This window comes from Nicotiana tabacum, chromosome 11, assembly GCF_000715075.1.
Source record: "Nicotiana tabacum cultivar K326 chromosome 11, ASM71507v2, whole genome shotgun sequence".
Classification (NCBI taxonomy): Eukaryota; Viridiplantae; Streptophyta; class Magnoliopsida; order Solanales; family Solanaceae; genus Nicotiana; species Nicotiana tabacum.
Genome location: NC_134090.1, coordinates 32277331 through 32295062, shown reverse-complemented (window position 1 = coordinate 32295062; position 17732 = coordinate 32277331). Strand labels below are relative to the sequence as shown.

The 17732-nt window shown below is 38.6% G+C and overlaps 1 protein-coding gene and 1 long non-coding RNA gene across 2 annotated transcripts; one reads left to right on the top strand and one right to left on the bottom strand.

Annotated features, from left to right (window-relative positions):
* Positions 1-12295: 12295 nt before the first annotated feature.
* Positions 12296-14219, bottom strand: LOC142166510 (uncharacterized). The gene is made up of 3 exons (XR_012696914.1): positions 14037-14219; positions 13434-13490; positions 12296-12584 (listed from the first exon to the last, which is right to left on the bottom strand). It is a non-coding gene; the product is annotated as an uncharacterized LOC142166510 (long non-coding RNA).
* Positions 14220-14885: 666 nt separating this feature from the next.
* LOC107803486 (uncharacterized) lies at positions 14886-16913 on the top strand. The gene is made up of 2 exons (XM_016627226.2): positions 14886-15024; positions 15515-16913. Exon 2 carries the CDS (start codon positions 15636-15638, stop codon positions 16677-16679), a length of 1044 nt encoding a protein of 347 aa, XP_016482712.1. The 5' UTR covers positions 14886-15024; positions 15515-15635; the 3' UTR covers positions 16680-16913.
* The last annotated feature ends 819 nt before the right edge of the window (positions 16914-17732 follow it).

The window sequence follows — 17732 nt, the reverse complement described above, 5'->3', positions numbered from 1 at the left end:
TAAAGGTTATGCAGCCTCTCGAGGATAAATACAGATGTCTTCGTACCGATCCACAAGACTCTACTAAACCTGCCCATGACTCGTAAGACCTATGTAACCTAGGCTCTGATACCAACTTGTCACAACTCTAAATCCGTACCTAGTCATGATGGCGCCTATCGTGAAACAAGGTTAGTCGACACAACACCCAATTTATTTTAAACAATTATGATAACACAATTTAAGTCATTAACATGCTAATAATCCCAAAATATGATCTAGTACAATTTGCGGAAACCAACATAGTCTGACATCGGGTCGTCACCAATCATGAGCATCTAACATAAGTCTAAGAGTATGAAAGAGTTTATACAGTCTATTATAGAACCAGAACAAGGGAAATAAAATAGGAGGGAGAAACACTGGGCTACGGACGCCAAGCAGCTACCTAGTGGACTCCGAATAGCCTGCTGAGAGCAATCAACCCTCAGTGGCGGGACCCAAAGCTCCTGAATCTGCACACAGGGTGCAGGGAGTAAAACTTTACTCCAACTCAGTAAGTAATAAAAGTAAAAGCAGGTGAGAGATAAGAAAACACGTAAAACACAGCGATATGCTAAAACAAGGTAGTGTAAAATCAATATAATGCAATAAAACAGTGAAAACTTTTAAAACACCTCAGTTCAGTATAAGTTTCTTTAAAACATCCTTTAACAGTTAAACGAGTGAATGAAAAAAATAGTGAGAAAAGATAAACACATAAAACCAACCCCTCGTGCTATCTCACAATCACTCGTCTCCACCCCTCGGGCAATAACATGGAACAACATCAGCCCCTCTGGCTATATCACATATCACATTGGGTACCCGCGCTCACTGGGGTGTACAGACTCCGGGAGGGGCCCCTTACGGTCAAAGCACAATATCAAGCCATCTCGTGGCATAATCAAACATGCTCTCGGCCTCATATCAAGCCACCTCGTGGCGTACAACTCAGACCCTCGTCCTTATAATCATGAATCAGCTCAATAACCTCACAATATAGGCCATCGGCCCTACTCAGTCAGAAATCTCTAAAAGCCACTAGGGTAGCGTAAAATATGATGCTCAGCTCAAAATATCATTTAAGATGTCAAAATAGAGTAAACATGGCTGAGTCATAAAAAAAGTAGAATATAGCATGACTAAGTACAGTATAAAGTCAAAACAATGAGGAATAGCAGTAAAAATCCCCTAAGGGTCCAAAACAATTTGCACGAGGCCCAAATATGACATTCAGCCCAAAACATGATGATAGCAAATAGTTTTCAGTCAAATACGTGGTAAAACAGTCACACGGGACGGACTAAGTCACAATCCCCAATGGTGCACGACCCCACGCTCGCCATCTAGCGTGTGTGTCACCTCATAATAGCACAACGATGTGAAATCCGGGGTTTCATACCCTCACGACAGCATTTACAATCATTACTCATCTCAATCCGGTCCAATCTCTAGGCCACGATGCCTTTACCTCTCGAATCGGTCTCCGAATGCTCCAAATCTAACCAAAATTAGAACATAACCATCAAAATATGCTAAGGGAACAAAGCTCACTCGAAAGTAATCAAATTATAACACGAATCCCGAAATTAACCAAAACTCGACCCCCGAGCCCACGTCTCAGAATCCAATAAAATTTACATCAACGAAATCCTTATCACCCCATGAGTTCATTCATATCAAAAGTTCCAAAATCAACCACAAATGGCCCCTCAAATCCTCGAGTCAAGGTCTCCAATACCAAGCCCTAATCCCTCAATTTTCTTCCTTAATTTCCACTAATACCATGATTAAATAATGGAAAAATGATCATAAACTCAAGTAATGAAGCTTAGGGAACTTACCCAACTGATACTCTTCCTTTTCCCCTTGAAATTCACTGCCCTAGCTCACTTCCCGTCTTCAAAAATGGAGAACTTAGCAAAAATTTGCGAAGCAAACATTATATACTTTCTTACCCAGGGATTCTGCACCTGCAGTCAATCCACCGCATCTGCGGTATCGCTTCTACGGTCCAAGACACCACATCTGCGGTTTTCACTTATGAGCCATTTTCCGCATCTGCGATACATTGCCCGCACCTGCGCTATAGCAGGTGCGCTCCCTTAGCCTCTTCTGCAGTTCCAGCTGATCCTCCTCTTCGCCACATCTATGGCTCCATCTCCGCTTTTGTGAGCCCGCACCTGCGGTCCCCTAGCCGCAGGTGCGGTTGTCATAGCAGACTTAGCTTCAGCTGCTACATCCAAATTCCAAACTTTCCGCCAATTATTCGAAATCACCCCGAGGCCCCCAGGACCTCAACCAAAAGCACAACCAAGTCATATACTACTATACAAACTTATAACAATTTTCAAAATACCTCAAACAACATCGAATCAACCAAATTACATCGAAATCAAGCCTAAGAATCCAAAATCTCCCAATTTCCGCTTTTGATCAAAAAGTCTATCAAACCACGTTGAATGACCTGACATTTTGCACACACATCCCAAATGACCCAACGGACCTACTGCAACTCCCAAAATTCCATTCCGACCTCTACATCAAAATCTCACCTATCAACCGGACAATGCCAAAATTCCAAGTTTGCCAATTCAAGCCTAAATCTACTCCGGGCCTCCAAAACACATTCCGATCATGCTCCTAAATCCCAAATCATCTCCCGAAGCTATCTGAACTATCGGAATTCACATCCGAACCCTATTTCACATAAGTCAATATCCGGTTGACTTTTCCAACTTAAGCTTACTCAAAAGAGACTAAATGTCTCAAACCTCACCAAAACCTTTCCGAACCCGAGCCAACCAATCCGATAACACATAATACCGACAATCAAAGCAATAAGAAGCAGAAATGGGGGAAACGGAGCGGTAACTCATGAGACGACTGGCCGGGTCGTCACACAAAGAGACTTCTTGAAAGTAGTGTAGGATTACAAATGAAGAACAAAATAATAGAGACTCAACAAACCTAAGGACTTAAAATATATTCAATCTTTGGATCTGGTCCTTGAGGTTGCAACAGCTTTGTTCTTGAGAGAGATGATGGCTAGCACTTGAGAGAATGTTATCTTTTGATTTCCAAGCGTTAGGGAGATGAAATCCCTTGCCTCATGTTGATAATATATGTGTGTGTGATGTCATCAAGGATGATATAATAAAGTGTCCTTTAGTTTGGCCTTAGTAAGCTACAATTGTGTTGTTGTACTGCTACCAGACGATATAGTGCAGCAGCCTACCAAACGGTACAGTGCAGCAGCCTACCAGACGGTACAGTGCATCAGCTTTTACAGTTGTAGAGTTGACTGTACAATGACCAGGGGAATTGATCCATATTTGTTCCCTCTACTATTCCCTTATCTGATTTCATTGAGAATTGAACCAGACATCTGACTAGTTACTCTGAACGCAAGAGAACTAATTGTATCAATTTCCTTATCTGGTTCTCTCATGAAGTTTGTCAAATCATAAAAACAAAAAATGCATAACTTATCAATTTTTCCCTTTTTGATGATGAAAAACTTAGAATTGATATTTCCCTGAGAACCAGATCTCCATATTGTTCCCCCCGAGAATCAAACCTAAGGAATTGATCACAACTTGTTCCTCGAGACTGTTTGGCAAATCATCAAAACACAAAATACCATAACTTATTAATTTTCCCCTTTTTGATGATGACAAATCCAAAAAAAATATTCCCCCCTGAGAATCAGATTCCATATATGTAGTAATCACATCTGGTTCGTAGCCGGTTCCTTGAGAATGTTTGTTATCATCAAAACATGAAACAACGTAACTTAGAGCAATTTCTTTTTTTAATAATGACAAACCTAAATGATATTCCCCTTGAGAACCAGATTCCTCACATGTTTCCCTGTGGATCAGACCTATAATTAACATGTTATCAACAACATTCCCCCTACGAAGCAGAGCTATCTTTCTTGCACAACACAACATATCAATTCGTTTCTGTTCCTCCCCCTATTGACACCTATGTAACTTCCCCCTTTTGGCATCATTGAAAAGAATAACAGAAGAAACACAACCAAAAAGAAGTTCAGCAACATTAACTCATGCCACTGGGGCAACACAGAATAAACAATAACAAGAACAACAAGTGAATGTCATTGCATAAAATAGAGTGATTGCCCATAGAAGAATATTTATAACAAAAGCACAATAGTTTCAACAATACAGAATATGACAATATAAACAACTAAAGTACCAATGTCATCAACCATAGGGATCAAAAGAAGATAGGAATTTGAGGGAATTTTGATGAAGTGAAAGACATGGATCACTAGGCAGGAAGAAAAGTAAGGGGATAAGGCCTTGATTAGCTTGTCAATTCGTTCATTCACAATCATTTGATCAATGATCATTTTCTCTCTTAGGTCCTCCACCTGTTTCCTTGATCTTTCATTCTCATCCTCAACTTAGCATTTTATTCTGACAAGGGTCCACGGGGACCTGGTTCTCAATCTATCTGAGCAGGCTGAACCATCAATCAGATCACCAAGAATCTCCTCAAGCTTCTCCTCATCAAGAACAAACTCAGTCCCATGCACATATAGCATCAGAGTATCACATACAACATAGAAGTTTTTACTTCTTATTCATAAAAGTTGGGACTTGGAGGAACAAAGAAGTGATTATATTTTTGGAACTCAACAATGTCAAGAAGTTCCTCCATTTTTCAGCAATGTTAGAGTCAACATTCTGCCTAATAGCACTTTTTGAGACTTCAGAGTCTTCTACCTTTCCAAACCCGATAACTCCACCTTTTACTTATGTAAGGAACCATGTTTCTCACTTACACTACCCTTTCTGTCCCAAAGCGGCCATGTCTCCCTCTTCTTCTTCTCAATCTGTTCACCCTTATCATCTGCTGCATCTTTCTCATCCAAATTTCTTTTCTTCATTTTTTTTATTTCTTTCTCACAAGTGAAGATTTTTCTACTTCATACTCTCTTCCACAATCATCACATCAGTAGGTCACACTACTTCATCATCAATCAGCCTACTTTTCGTCAATCCTTTTTACTGGATTGGAGGTTTGTTTAAGCATAGAACTCACGAGAAAAAGATCATCATCAGAATTAACATCCTAAGAAGGATTTGAGGGACCATGTCCTTCATTTAGTTCCCCCTTTTCCAGCACATTCACCGGTTCCTCCATCCTTCAAGTCCTCTACAAACCCAACAACAATTTCAGCCTCACTCTCTAGAATATTAGATCTACCCCGTTCTTAAATTAAAGTCTCATCAAAATCTATCAAAGACTTCTTAGGTTTCGATTCAGATGGAGTTAGGATTTTGGAAGGTGACAAAGTTGGGTTCACTTCTGGCATATTTGGAGAGAAGGATTCTTTTTTAGATAAGGTTGATTTACTTTAGAAGAAAAGAATTTGATTTTGGTTGGTTGTGAGAGAAGGAAATGGGTTTTTGGGCCAACGGGTCAGTTTAGAAAAGGTTTAACATTTTGGACTTCAAAATTTTGGAGAGAGACGGGAATAAATTAATGACATTATAATTTAGCAGTTTAAAAAGGCATATAAGTATTTAAAAAACTACTAACTTGAGTCATAGGAACCAGGTTCCTTGACGGTTTTTGAAAATTTGAGCAAAAACTCCTAGAAGTGCAATGTCACTCTTACTTGTTTTGTCTTGAAACTGTCATGTATATACACCTGTAACATTATAGATTTGAGTTAGATGTCACCAAAAAATACTTTTTAATATTGTACCTTTCCTTCTTAACATAGCCAATCATCGAGGGACCAGGTCTTTAGTTAAGTTTGATCAACCCCAACTCCAGATAATTTCTTTCAAAGTGTTCCCTGCTCAATGCCTTGGTGAAGATGTCTGCTACCTGGTCTTCTGTGCGGCAAAATTTCATACAGATGAGCCCTTTTTCAACATTGTCTGTGAGAAAATGGTGGCGCACATCAATGTTTTTTGTTCTCTTATGTTGAACTGGATTCTTGGCCATGTTGAGAGCACCGTTATTGTCACATAGCAACGGTATGCAATTAGAAAACAAACCAAAGTCTTCCAGCTGCTGCATGATCTGTAGTATTTGAGCACAACAAGAAGCATCAATTAGGTATTTAGCTTCAGCTGTAGAAAGAGCCATACAATTTATTTCTTTGTACCCCATGAGATCAAGCATGACCCCAGAAAATGTGTCGTTCCAGATGTGCTCTTTCTATCCACCAGATATTCAACATAATCAGCATTAGCATATCCAACCAAGTCAAAAGTATCTCCTGAAAAATAGACGAGGACCAGGTCATGCGTTCCCTTAGGATACCTCAAAATTCCCTTGGTAGCTTTCAAGTGAGGGTCTTTTGGGCCAGGTTCCAATCAATGTTCTGTCTGAAGGCCTAGAAACCAGGTGTCACACTTTGTTCCTCTCAGCTGATGGGAGTTCTTCTTGCATAGCAGCTATCCAGTTAATATTTTTCAATGTTTCTTTGATGTTCTTAGGCTCGGTTTGAGACAAGAAGGCTGAGAGGGCAAACATGTTCCTTTCCTTAGAACTAGGTTGAATACCAAAGTCTAAGGATGTGATTATATTTTGAAGGGATTTGAACTCTTTTGCTTCTAGTTGGATACTTGAACTTCAGAATTTAAAGGACCAGGTTCCTCCATATTTGAAACATCATTGACATCAACAAAATTATGACTTCCACTCCTTTATTTTGCATTAGAAGTACCTAATGCAGCATCAACAACCCTATGTTCAGCTTCAGTCGAGGTAATAGAGGGACCAGGTTCCTTTGTGCCTTTTGGAGATTATGCTGCATCTCCTTAATCACTTCGTTTGAATTGACTCATCAAATCAGTCTTTCCATCTGCAATATCTATAGCCTCATCATGAGCATTTGTAAATTCTCCATCTTCATCTTCTTTGTTATGTGACCATTTGCCACCACTGTTGAGAACAAAACATTTTGCATTCAAAGGCTCTCGGGTAAGTCAGCTTGGAATTTCTCCCAGTTCATAGAGAGAGTTCTCGAGAAGGGACCTGATCATGTATTTGTTAATCAAGTAGTAAGCAATGTTGAATGCTTCAGCCCACAAACCAGGTCCTCCATAACCGACTTGTTCAGCAAATAAAAACTCGCATGCCCCAATCATCTGTGCCATAACTCTGCATCATCATCAATAACACTTAGGCATGTTATATCACAACCATTCAGTAAATCAAGGTCTGCAACATAGACGTTCTTGAATCTTTTGGCTATCAATACCATTTCATTGGTTCTAAGATTGGTGAAAGTGCAAGATTTGGACAAGAACTTCACTTTATTTTTCCTGATCACATATTTGAGACACACTCAACAAGCTATATTTCAAGCCATTCACATAGTACATATTTTCAATTGCATGGGAGAGTGTTTTGTCAATTTTGCCAACACCAAGAATATAGACTTCTTGCAGTTTCTAAAGGACAATCTCCCACCTTAGAAGGCCTAGAGTGAGAAAAAATCATTCATTCTTCTAGTTTTATGCTTAGAGCAGCCATTATTCATGTATCATTTTTTGACTGCTACCTCTCTCTCCAGCCTGCAGACGAAATCAATGATTAGACCTAGGAACCTAAGCCAGCTTGGGTCCCATATAATGATAGAATGGGTGGATCAAACTTCTGTTGCCTATGCAGGCAGCACATATTTTCTTTTCAGGGAACCGGGTTCCTCAACAGTAGGCCTCTTTTCAACAAAGCCTTTGTTTTTCTGCAAAGTCTAAATTTTAGTTTTACAAAAGTCCTTGTAATGACCCGTTTGACCATAGTGAGTACACAACAAACTATCAGCCATGATTACATACTTGCTATGGGGATTATAGGAAGTTTTAGCCTTTTGGAACACGATTCCTCGCTTGTTTCTACCATTACTCTTGCATAGACATTATTACATCAGAGGACCAGGTACAATTAAGTGATTTATCAAGATCATATTTAACCCTTTTCAAATCCTCCTGAAGTTGTCTATTCTTTTCAAGCTCAGCAACAAGACTTGTTTTAACTTTCTTAAGCTCACTCTCAAGCTCAAGTTGAGCCTCACTAGCCACTTCTTTTACCCTTAGTATTGTCCATCCATTTTTTCATTTGGTTTTTCAATAAGTTATTTTCTCTAGTTACTTCTTCCACTTGTTCTTTCAAATCTATAATGAAAACTACCATATTATCCCTCTCTTATTCTATGTCACCAATTTCTTCTATTAAAGTATTTTTCTTATTAATAAGGCTATGATAGGCATCAATCAACACATTTGCTAAGGACGTCATTTTTTTCTTAGAGTAAGTTTTCAAATTTCTTTGAACATCAAGAAAAATTACCTCATCTTCCTCATTGTCCTCATCATCATCAGATTTAGCCATGAGTACAAAGATAGACTCATATTTTGAAAATCCATTGTCTGCAACCATCATAGATGTATCTCATTGGTCATCTCACCTTTCTGCTCGGTCGTCCACCGGGTGGGTTTATTTATCCATCCAGTTTCGAGTGTATTCTTGGATAGTTATAGTGGCCCATAGGCGCGAGATGTACCTTGTGGGGGGGGGGGGTCCCCTGGACATAGTCCTTTCAGGCAGTGGCCGTTTAGTCCATAGTCCATTGGATGGTCGGTGCAAGGCCAGAAATTGGAACACATTGATTCCACTCGTTCCCGTCCTTGCAGACATGAGAGGCTATACGGAGGTAATCCCTTGATTTTTGAGATTGTTGGGACAGACATCTACCCTTGGTTACGTTTGCCTATAACAAGAGTTCTCATGCGAGTATAGGCGTGCCACCTTTTGAGGCACTCTATGGAAGCAAGTGTAGGACTCCCTTATGCTGGGATGAAGTAGGGGAGAGATAGATTCTTAGGCCAGAGATTGTACAGGAAGATTCTTAGGCCAGAGATTGTACAGGAGACCTCTTCCTTCGGTCCGGTAGATTCACCGGAGGAATTTCCCAGTCAGCCAGGGCTTGTTTCACTATGTTGTCAGCAGCATCTCTTCTTTTGAACTTTTTGTCAGGGACTTGATTCCTATTAGCCATATTTTCAGTATTGGTTTTGTAATGATCCTGCTTATGAAGAGGACAGTCTTTAATAAAGTGTCCATGCTTTCCACATTTATGACAACAATCATTTCCTTTGAAATTCTTGTTAGAACTTCCTTTCTTTGGAATCCCACCATTTTTTGAAATCATCTTTTGGAACCTATGAGTGAGATACTCTATGTCGGATTCATCACTACTTGAATCCTTCTTGGCAGCCTTGAGAACCATGTTATTCTCCCTCCTAGACTCTCTTCTTTTGAGATCCTTCTTTCTCTTCATCTCATAAGTTTTGAGATTTCCAATAAGCTCGTAAATAGTTAGCTTGTACAGGTCTTTGGCTTCAGTAATAACATTAACCTTGCTCTCCCAGGAACCCGGTAGAACACTGAGTATCTTCCGAACCAACTTGTTGGTTGGAATGATTTCACCAAGTGAATAAAGCTCATTGATTATGGAGGTGAAGCGGGTATGCATCTCTTGAATGGACTCATCCTCTTTCATTTTAAAGAGTTCATACTCAGTTGTAAGCATATCTATTTTGGACTACTTTACCTGAATAGTCCCTTCATAAGCCGTTTGAAGAGCTTCTCAGATTTCCTTGGCAGATTCACATGCCGAGGTATGATTATACTCGTCTAGTCCAATACTACACACAAGAATATTCTTCTCCTTGAAGTTCTTCTCAACAGCTTTTCGGTCAGTACCATTGTATTCTTTTCTTGTCTTTGGAACAGTCTTTATTCCCTCTCTAATAGCCTTCATAGGGACAAAGAGACCATCACAAATCACGTCCCAAAGCTCGGAGTCTTCAGCCATAATGAAGTCATGCATTCTTGGTTTTCACCAACCATAGTATTGGCCGTTGAATCTTGGGGGACTATAGGTTAATTGTCCTTCCTCGAAGTTTGGTGGAGCAGCCATGATGAGGATCCTTTCTAGGTGTTAACCTTTTAGAAAGAACATGCTCTGATACCAATTGATAGAAACTAAGAGTCCACCAAATTGTATAGAGAATCAGATTCTCTATCAGTTCCCACGGTAAGCAACAGACTGTAAAACCAAATAGTATAGAGAACCAGGTTATCTGTCTGTTCCAATAGTAAATCAGCAGTAAATAAAGAACACGCGATATTTACGTGAAAAACTCCTTGTTCAAGGGATTAAAAACTATGACCTGCCCTAGTAGAATTTCAACTCCACTAAACCGAGCAAACTTGAGATGACAACCTATTGCAATCTAGGAATTAAACTCTTAATCTCTCACTCCTTACAATAATTCTATTGTAAGCCCTTTGTAATAATTCTATTACAAAGCAACAAATCTTGACTAACTCTAGTCAATCTAAAAATTAAACTCTTAATCCCTTACCCCTTACAATAACTCTATTGTAAGCCCTTTGCAATAACTCTATTATAAAGCAACAAAACTTGACTAACTCTAGTCAAGAAACTAAACCAAACAGTGGTTTAAATCTGTCCTACAAAGACACTTCTTAAAAGTAGTGTAGGATTACAAATGAAGAATAAAATAACAAAGACTCAACAAACCTAAGGACTTAAGATATCTTCAATCTTTGGATCTGGTCCTTGAGGTTGCAGCAGCTTTGTTCTTGAGAGAGGTGATGGCTAGCACTTGAGAGAATATTATCTTTTGATTTGCATGTGTTAGGGAGATGAAATCCCTTGTCTCATGTTGATAACATGTGTGTGTGATGTCATCAAGGGTGATGTAATAAAGTATCCTTTAGTTTGGCCTTAGCAAGCTACAATTGTGATGTTGTACTACTACCAGATGGTACAGTGCAGCAGCCTGTACGGCTGCAAATCTCCCCCCCCCCCCTCGCGAAAGAAACAAGGGTATTTGCATTTATATGCAGTTTTGGGGTTTCAATTGAAGTTACACCCACTTTACACAAAACTTTACAAGCCTACCTGTTTTAGGATTAAATTGAGACTTATCATGTTTGAAGTTAAAAAGAATAAAATTTGAAGTGCAATGCACTTAAGGCCAATTAAGTCTAAAGTGCAAAAATTGCACTTAAGATGCACTTACGACCAAATAGGTCTAGAGTACAACAAATATTTTCTTGCACTTAATTAAGGTCAAATAAGTCTGAAGTGAAAAAATTACACTTCAGACCTATTACTTAAAGCCAAATAGGTTTGAAGTGCAACCAATGATTTCATGCACTTAAGGCCAAATAGGTTTGAAGTGCAAATTGTGCAGAAACAAAAATTTGTTCTTCGGATTTTAACAATCAAATATACGATTTAACACCTAAATCTATTCCAAATAAGCTCAATTTGAAACATAACCTTCAAATATTATCAAGAACACCTCAATCATCAGTTTGCCAAAACAACAATAAATCTAATAAACTCATTTTGCAATTAAGAAAAAGAAAAAGAAGAAGAAACCCTAAGTAGTAGTAAAACATAAAGCGCCACAACAACTCACCACCATAAAACACCTTAAAATATGCTCACAAACACCATATAAATTTATCGTCATCTTTATTTTCACATAGAAGAAGAAGAAGAAGGGGGAGGAGGAGGAGGAGGAAGAGGAGGAGGAGGAGGAGGAGGAGGAGGAGAAAGGTGTTCGGTTGTCTAAATTTTGGTTACTAATTAAAAATAAATTAAAAAGTGAGTACAGATTAAATAGCGGCAATAAATAAGGCACTCCGTGCAATTTTTACGAAAGAAACAAAATGGAAAGAGTGAGCCTGTCACTCGATAAATGATTAATCTTTCTCATAAATATAACTCATAAAATAACTCATGCGTGCATTTCATGCGTATCACGTCATAAAATAGGTTATCATTCGATAAGTGATCAAATAAACTCATAATGAAAAACTTCCTATCGTATCCAAACTTAATAATCATCTAGTTCTTTGAAGAGAAAAGTATGAAGTATAAGTAGTATTAAAAGAATGTTTATTGACTAGGAAATTTAAATCAACCTTTTAACTTAACAACTGAGTAATATTCTATTATTTATTGCTTGCTAATTTATTAACTAATAAATAACGTATAGAGGCTGCCACACCCCAACCTTGGGAGGTGCGGCTGGCACCCTATGCCCGAAGGCCCGAGCGAACCAACCATGAGATATGATCCGAAATATAATAAGGCCCGAGCGAACCAACCATGAGATATGATCCGAAATATAATAACCTGCAGGTAGAAGAGCCCAACACGACATATATATATATAAACTAGGCCAACAAGGCTGTAACAACAGTATAACAGCTATCCAGAAGGCCGATAGGGCGATACGAAAAATATATATATACAATGACCGCTAGTCTGCAAGCCTCTAAGAGTGTAAGACAATCTCAACAGGGCGGGACAAATCCCCCGACATGCCCAAAACCACACATATACATCTGTAATAGTACCTATGGACTCAAAGTCAGCAACTCCGAAGAAGTGGAGTGCGAAACCCAACGCTGATCCTGGGGGTCCTACTGAGGAGGCACGCCACTCTGTCTATTCGAACCTGTGGGCATGAACACATCGCATAAAAATGCGTCAGTACGAAATATGTACTGAATATGTAGGGCGACAAGTGTAACATGAAAAATGTAATTAACAAGAGAAGAGACATAGAGATAATTTGAATTCTGAAACTAGCCTCGGTAGGAAACTAAAATTCAACATGGATATAAATGTATGCTCGTGACACCGTCGTTCACTATCGCTACTTATAATATATCACATTATATAATAATAAATCCCTCTGTGGGGCTATAATATCCATAACATACCCGGCCATAATAAAGGCTCGGTAGAATCGTACCCGGCCACGTGAAGCTCGGTAATCCCAACTGATCAGTGGTTACACAATATGTGTCATACCCGGCCGTCTATAATGCGGCTCGGTAATGAAAGTAAATACATACATATACTAAATCATAAAATATATAGGTGCAATGCGAAACCAACCTTAAAAGACGTATTATAAGAAGAGTCGAAGTGGTCTATCATCATTATTCCCCGACTATCATGGTTGTGGCTAAATATATTTAATTTTCAACTACGAGCCAACAAGTACTAAGAACATGAGAGTTGTGTATTATGAGTACCTTTGAAGTAAATGTTACTTATTCATGATTTATATGAACGTCGAAAAGAGAACGAGTAAAAAGGCTCTAGTTCTTTTTAAGCAAGGAACAAGGAAATCCGAGAATTCATAGATATCCTCTAGAGTAAGCAATCTATGAGAAAAGATCAGGTCTAAACATCTTTATAAGTTGAAGGTGAAATAACTCGAATCCGACGAGACAATTCGATAAACGTTTATTCGAATTCTAGTCATGCAGAAAAGTATAGCGAAAGCCCTACATACCTTGTCGATGGAGTTATATACTGTTTCCAAGACCTCAAAAGCCTTAGGAATGATTTCCTACATAATACAAACCATTCAAAATCAAATTCAAGCTCATAGCTTAAATAATTCTTCATTTAGACATTTACGCGAACAACTTGTGGCCATGAATTTGTAGACTCTTTTGTAGATTAATTTTCCCCCAACACACCACCAAATTTTACTTTACTACATCTCCTCATTGACATGATTCCATACATGTCTTCACATATCCAAATAACACAATAAATCCATATAGAACAGCCCCAACAAAATAGTAGTAAGTAGTACATTCCAAGTATGAACATTTTAATAAGTAGTTCTTAGATAGGGAAAGTTTTATAATTTTATGAGCAAAAAGAAACATGTGGTTTACTAATTTATTAATCTGCACAAGTAAACAAACATAGTTAATGAACGTTTCATGTCTTCAAAGGATGAGTTGTAATAAGACTAATCCTATTATTGGGACTAGAAAACGGATAGATTCAGTTGATAATCTGACGCAGATTAGGTCCCATGTTGCAAGAAACTTTGTTCTTATGGTAGAAGTTTACAAAGATCAAAGAGGAAGTTAAATCATACCTTATGTGACCAGAATTACTCAAAATTCGAAATTACTTCAAGGCGGAGTCTTGCTATGAAAAGTGAAACACCGAAGAATTCACGATTCCGAAGCTACCATGGTGTTCTCCATCTTGAGGATGACTAAATTGTTGTTATGCTTGGCTAGATGGATGGGAGAAATTTGAGAGGAAATCCCTAGGTTTTTGGTTCTGTTTTGGAGAGGATAAAACGCAGGGGTTATGTTTTAAAAATTGACTTAAATAAAGAAATTTTGACTAAACCGACTAGGCACACTGTTCCCGTAACAGTGTGCATCCCTGTACGAAAATGTTAATATCTCTCTACTCTGAAGTCGTATTAGCGAACGGTTTGTTGCGTTGGAAACTAGACTCATAGACCTTCGATTCGGTAGGTAGAACACACCATAACTCCCAGTATATTGAGAGAAAAGGTCATCAACATTTTATCCAAATTCCAGTGAAATTTAAACCCGTAACTTGCGCGCGATCTTTATCGAATTTTTAATCACAACTCAAATGACTTCCAATCTTAACGTATAACTATCGCATCATTTAAATATCTTATAGAAATTATCTTCCTATTGAATTATCCCATTTACAGCATGATAACGCCAAATACACAAGGTGTAACAGAGGCTCGAACCTTCAACCTCAATTTAGGTAGAGGTGCTTGACCAGCGAACAAAGAAGTGTTGCTTAACAATTATTTTGTTCATTTTTCTCATTTTCAAACACATTAATTCCATTTCTCTCTTCTTCTTTTTCTTGTTTATAAGAATTGCAATTGTTGGGCTTAAAAGTTTTGGCATTTAGTAGAATAGTCACGTGTCCACCTACTACACTGTCGATAATATACGTATTATTTATTCAGACCTAAAATAAAAGATACATTATTTATTGCTCTATACAATCTGTGACGCGGAGATTTAGTTCTGCCTAAAGCTTCTGTTGGTAGCGCCCCCCGAACACACACACACAGACGCCAGGTATGTTGACCCTTTTCTTTTCTTCTTCTACCCTTTGATTTTGGGGATTTGCTGAATCGCTATGTATGTCTCTTATTCTACTTCTATTACCTGTTTGATGAAATGCCAATTAGAGTGCTAATGTGAAGTGTTCTTCAAAATTTTAACTAAATAAATGTTGCTTTTAATGATGAATCTATTGGGTGTTCGTTGTCAAGTTATTATTTAAATTTTTTAGCTTATTTATCTAATTTCAATGATTTCTGTCCAACTATGTTTTTGGGTTTTTTTCCTCAATTGTGCTGATTTTTGTATGAGATACTTTTGAGATTCAAATGCTGACCAGTGGCTTGTTTTGATTAGCTTATTTATCTAATCTGATCTATTCCTTTCCAATGATATTTTGGGGTTTTCTCAATTGTGCTGATCTTTCAAGGATACTTTTTATTTTATCTCACACACACACACTTTTGAGGTTCAAATGCTAATAAATGGCTTGTTTTAATTGCAGATATCTTGATGCTTTGACCCCATTAATTAAACAAATAGTATTTAGGAACTTATAGTGTCACATTTCCCCAGCATATTACATATAATAGAAGAAAGGGAGAGGAAGTATAAGGGATTAGAGGATGTTGGCTAAAACCCTCCCACTTTCTTCCCCAATCTCAAAAGCCTCCAATTTTCCAGATTCCAACAGTCTCATTTTCCCAAAATCTGTTCCATTCATCAAATCCAATAGAAAAACTATTAACAACCCTTTTCAGGCATCATGTGTTAAGACTTCCTTGGAGTCGATTGTTGCACCTGAAATTCAATCTTTCCCTGCAGCCACCCGAGTGAAAATCCTTTCGGAAGCATTACCGTTTATTCAGAAATTTCGGGGGAAGACCATTGTAGTGAAATATGGAGGGGCTGCCATGAAATCTGAGGCTCTTCAAGCCTCTGTTATTGCTGATCTTGTCCTTCTTTCCTGTGTTGGTATGCGCATTGTCTTTGTTCATGGTGGCGGTCCTGAAATCAACCAATGGCTTGGTAAATTGGGAATCAAACCCAACTTTTTGAATGGCCTTCGTGTTACTGATGCCTCGACCATGGAGATTGTCTCGATGGTCTTGGTGGGTAAAGTCAACAAACATTTGGTTTCCTTGATTAACAAGGCTGGGGCAACTGCAGTGGGGTTATCAGGGATTGATGGCCACCTGCTAACTGCACGTCCCTCCCCGAACGCTGATCAACTTGGTTTTGTTGGGGACATTGCTAGTGTGGACCCTAGTGTACTGCGGCCGCTCATTGACAATTATCATATCCCAGTGATCGCCTCTGTTGCAGCTGACAAGACGGGTCAATCCTACAATATCAATGCAGACACGGCAGCAGGTGAGTTAGCAGCAGCTCTTGGAGCTGAAAAGCTAATCTTGCTGACAGATGTGGCGGGAATTCTGGAGGACCGTAATGATCCAGGGAGTTTGGTGAAGCAGATTGACATAAAAGGAGTGAAGAAGATGACTGATGATGGCAAGGTTGCTGGTGGGATGATCCCTAAGGTGAATTGTTGCGTCAGGTCTTTGGCTCAAGGGGTGACGACTGCAAGTATTATTGATGGAAGGCTTCAACATTCTTTACTCCTTGAGATTCTCACTGATGAAGGGGCTGGAACAATGATTACTGGCTAGAAAGCTATTGCGAATTGAGCAGCTTTTTTATGAAGTTTCAAATGGTTTAGCAAGATAGGTTTTTCAAAGCTCGAGACCTTTATGGTACTCTCTTATCAATATGTTGTCACTCTGCCACAAAATTTTGGTAGACAGACTGAAGCATTTGTCTGGGTTTCTGTTGTATTATGTTGGTAATGGTCCATCCTAATGGTTTTTCTTGTATGAATAAAGATTAAGTGGGTATTACTTGCATGTTGGCTTTGTGAAAGTTAGTTATTTCGTGTGTTCATATATTGAGAAAATCCTGCACCCTCACTCCAACTCCCATTTTTTGTGTGCTCTTGTACTGCATCCTCATTCCAATCCTCCTCCTCCCCCACCCCCACCCACCCCACCCAAAAAAAAAAGGAGACATAAATACTAGAAAAAAGATAGCTTATCCTGAAGAAGAAAAGAAACTAGAAAAATAATGGGTAAAGCCATAACATTCATCAAGATAAATGTGAATGATAAACTGATGATTGAAACTTTGAATGGATATTTCCGCCTGAAGGCATTATTTTCTTCAATATTCCACTAGGAGAAACATCTTTTCCTTCATTCACAGTTCACATCATAAACTTTTGTACTTGGGGAAGTCATTGGCCAAGCAGCATGTAATTTACTCATTGTAACTCTTTATCAACCTGATACCAAATCATAATAATGGTAAACAAACCACCATTATTTTCTTTTTATTCTGGCGATCTTTATGCGTCAGGGGAAATTAATGATTTGGCTGTAAACAAAAATTTCAGATGTTATTAGTGCTTGATGTAAGTATTAAGTAGTAACCATGTCCTGTTTTGTTATATTTGGATCTTATACCATTATGACTGTTTTTCTGTACAACAACAACAACAACCACAACCCAGTATAATCCCACAAGTGGGGTCTGGGGAGGGTAGTGTGTACGCAGACCTTACTCCTACCCTAGGGTAGAGAGGCTGTTTCCAATAGACCCTCGGCATCCTTCCCTCCAAGAACTCCCCACCTTGCTCTTGGGGTGACTCGAACTCACAACCTCTTGGT

What these genes read in the sequence shown, in the direction of transcription:
- LOC107803486 (XM_016627226.2), top strand. Translation starts at nt 15,636, where the DNA reads ATGTTGGCTAAAACCCTCCCACTTTCTTCCCCAATCTCAAAAGCCTCC.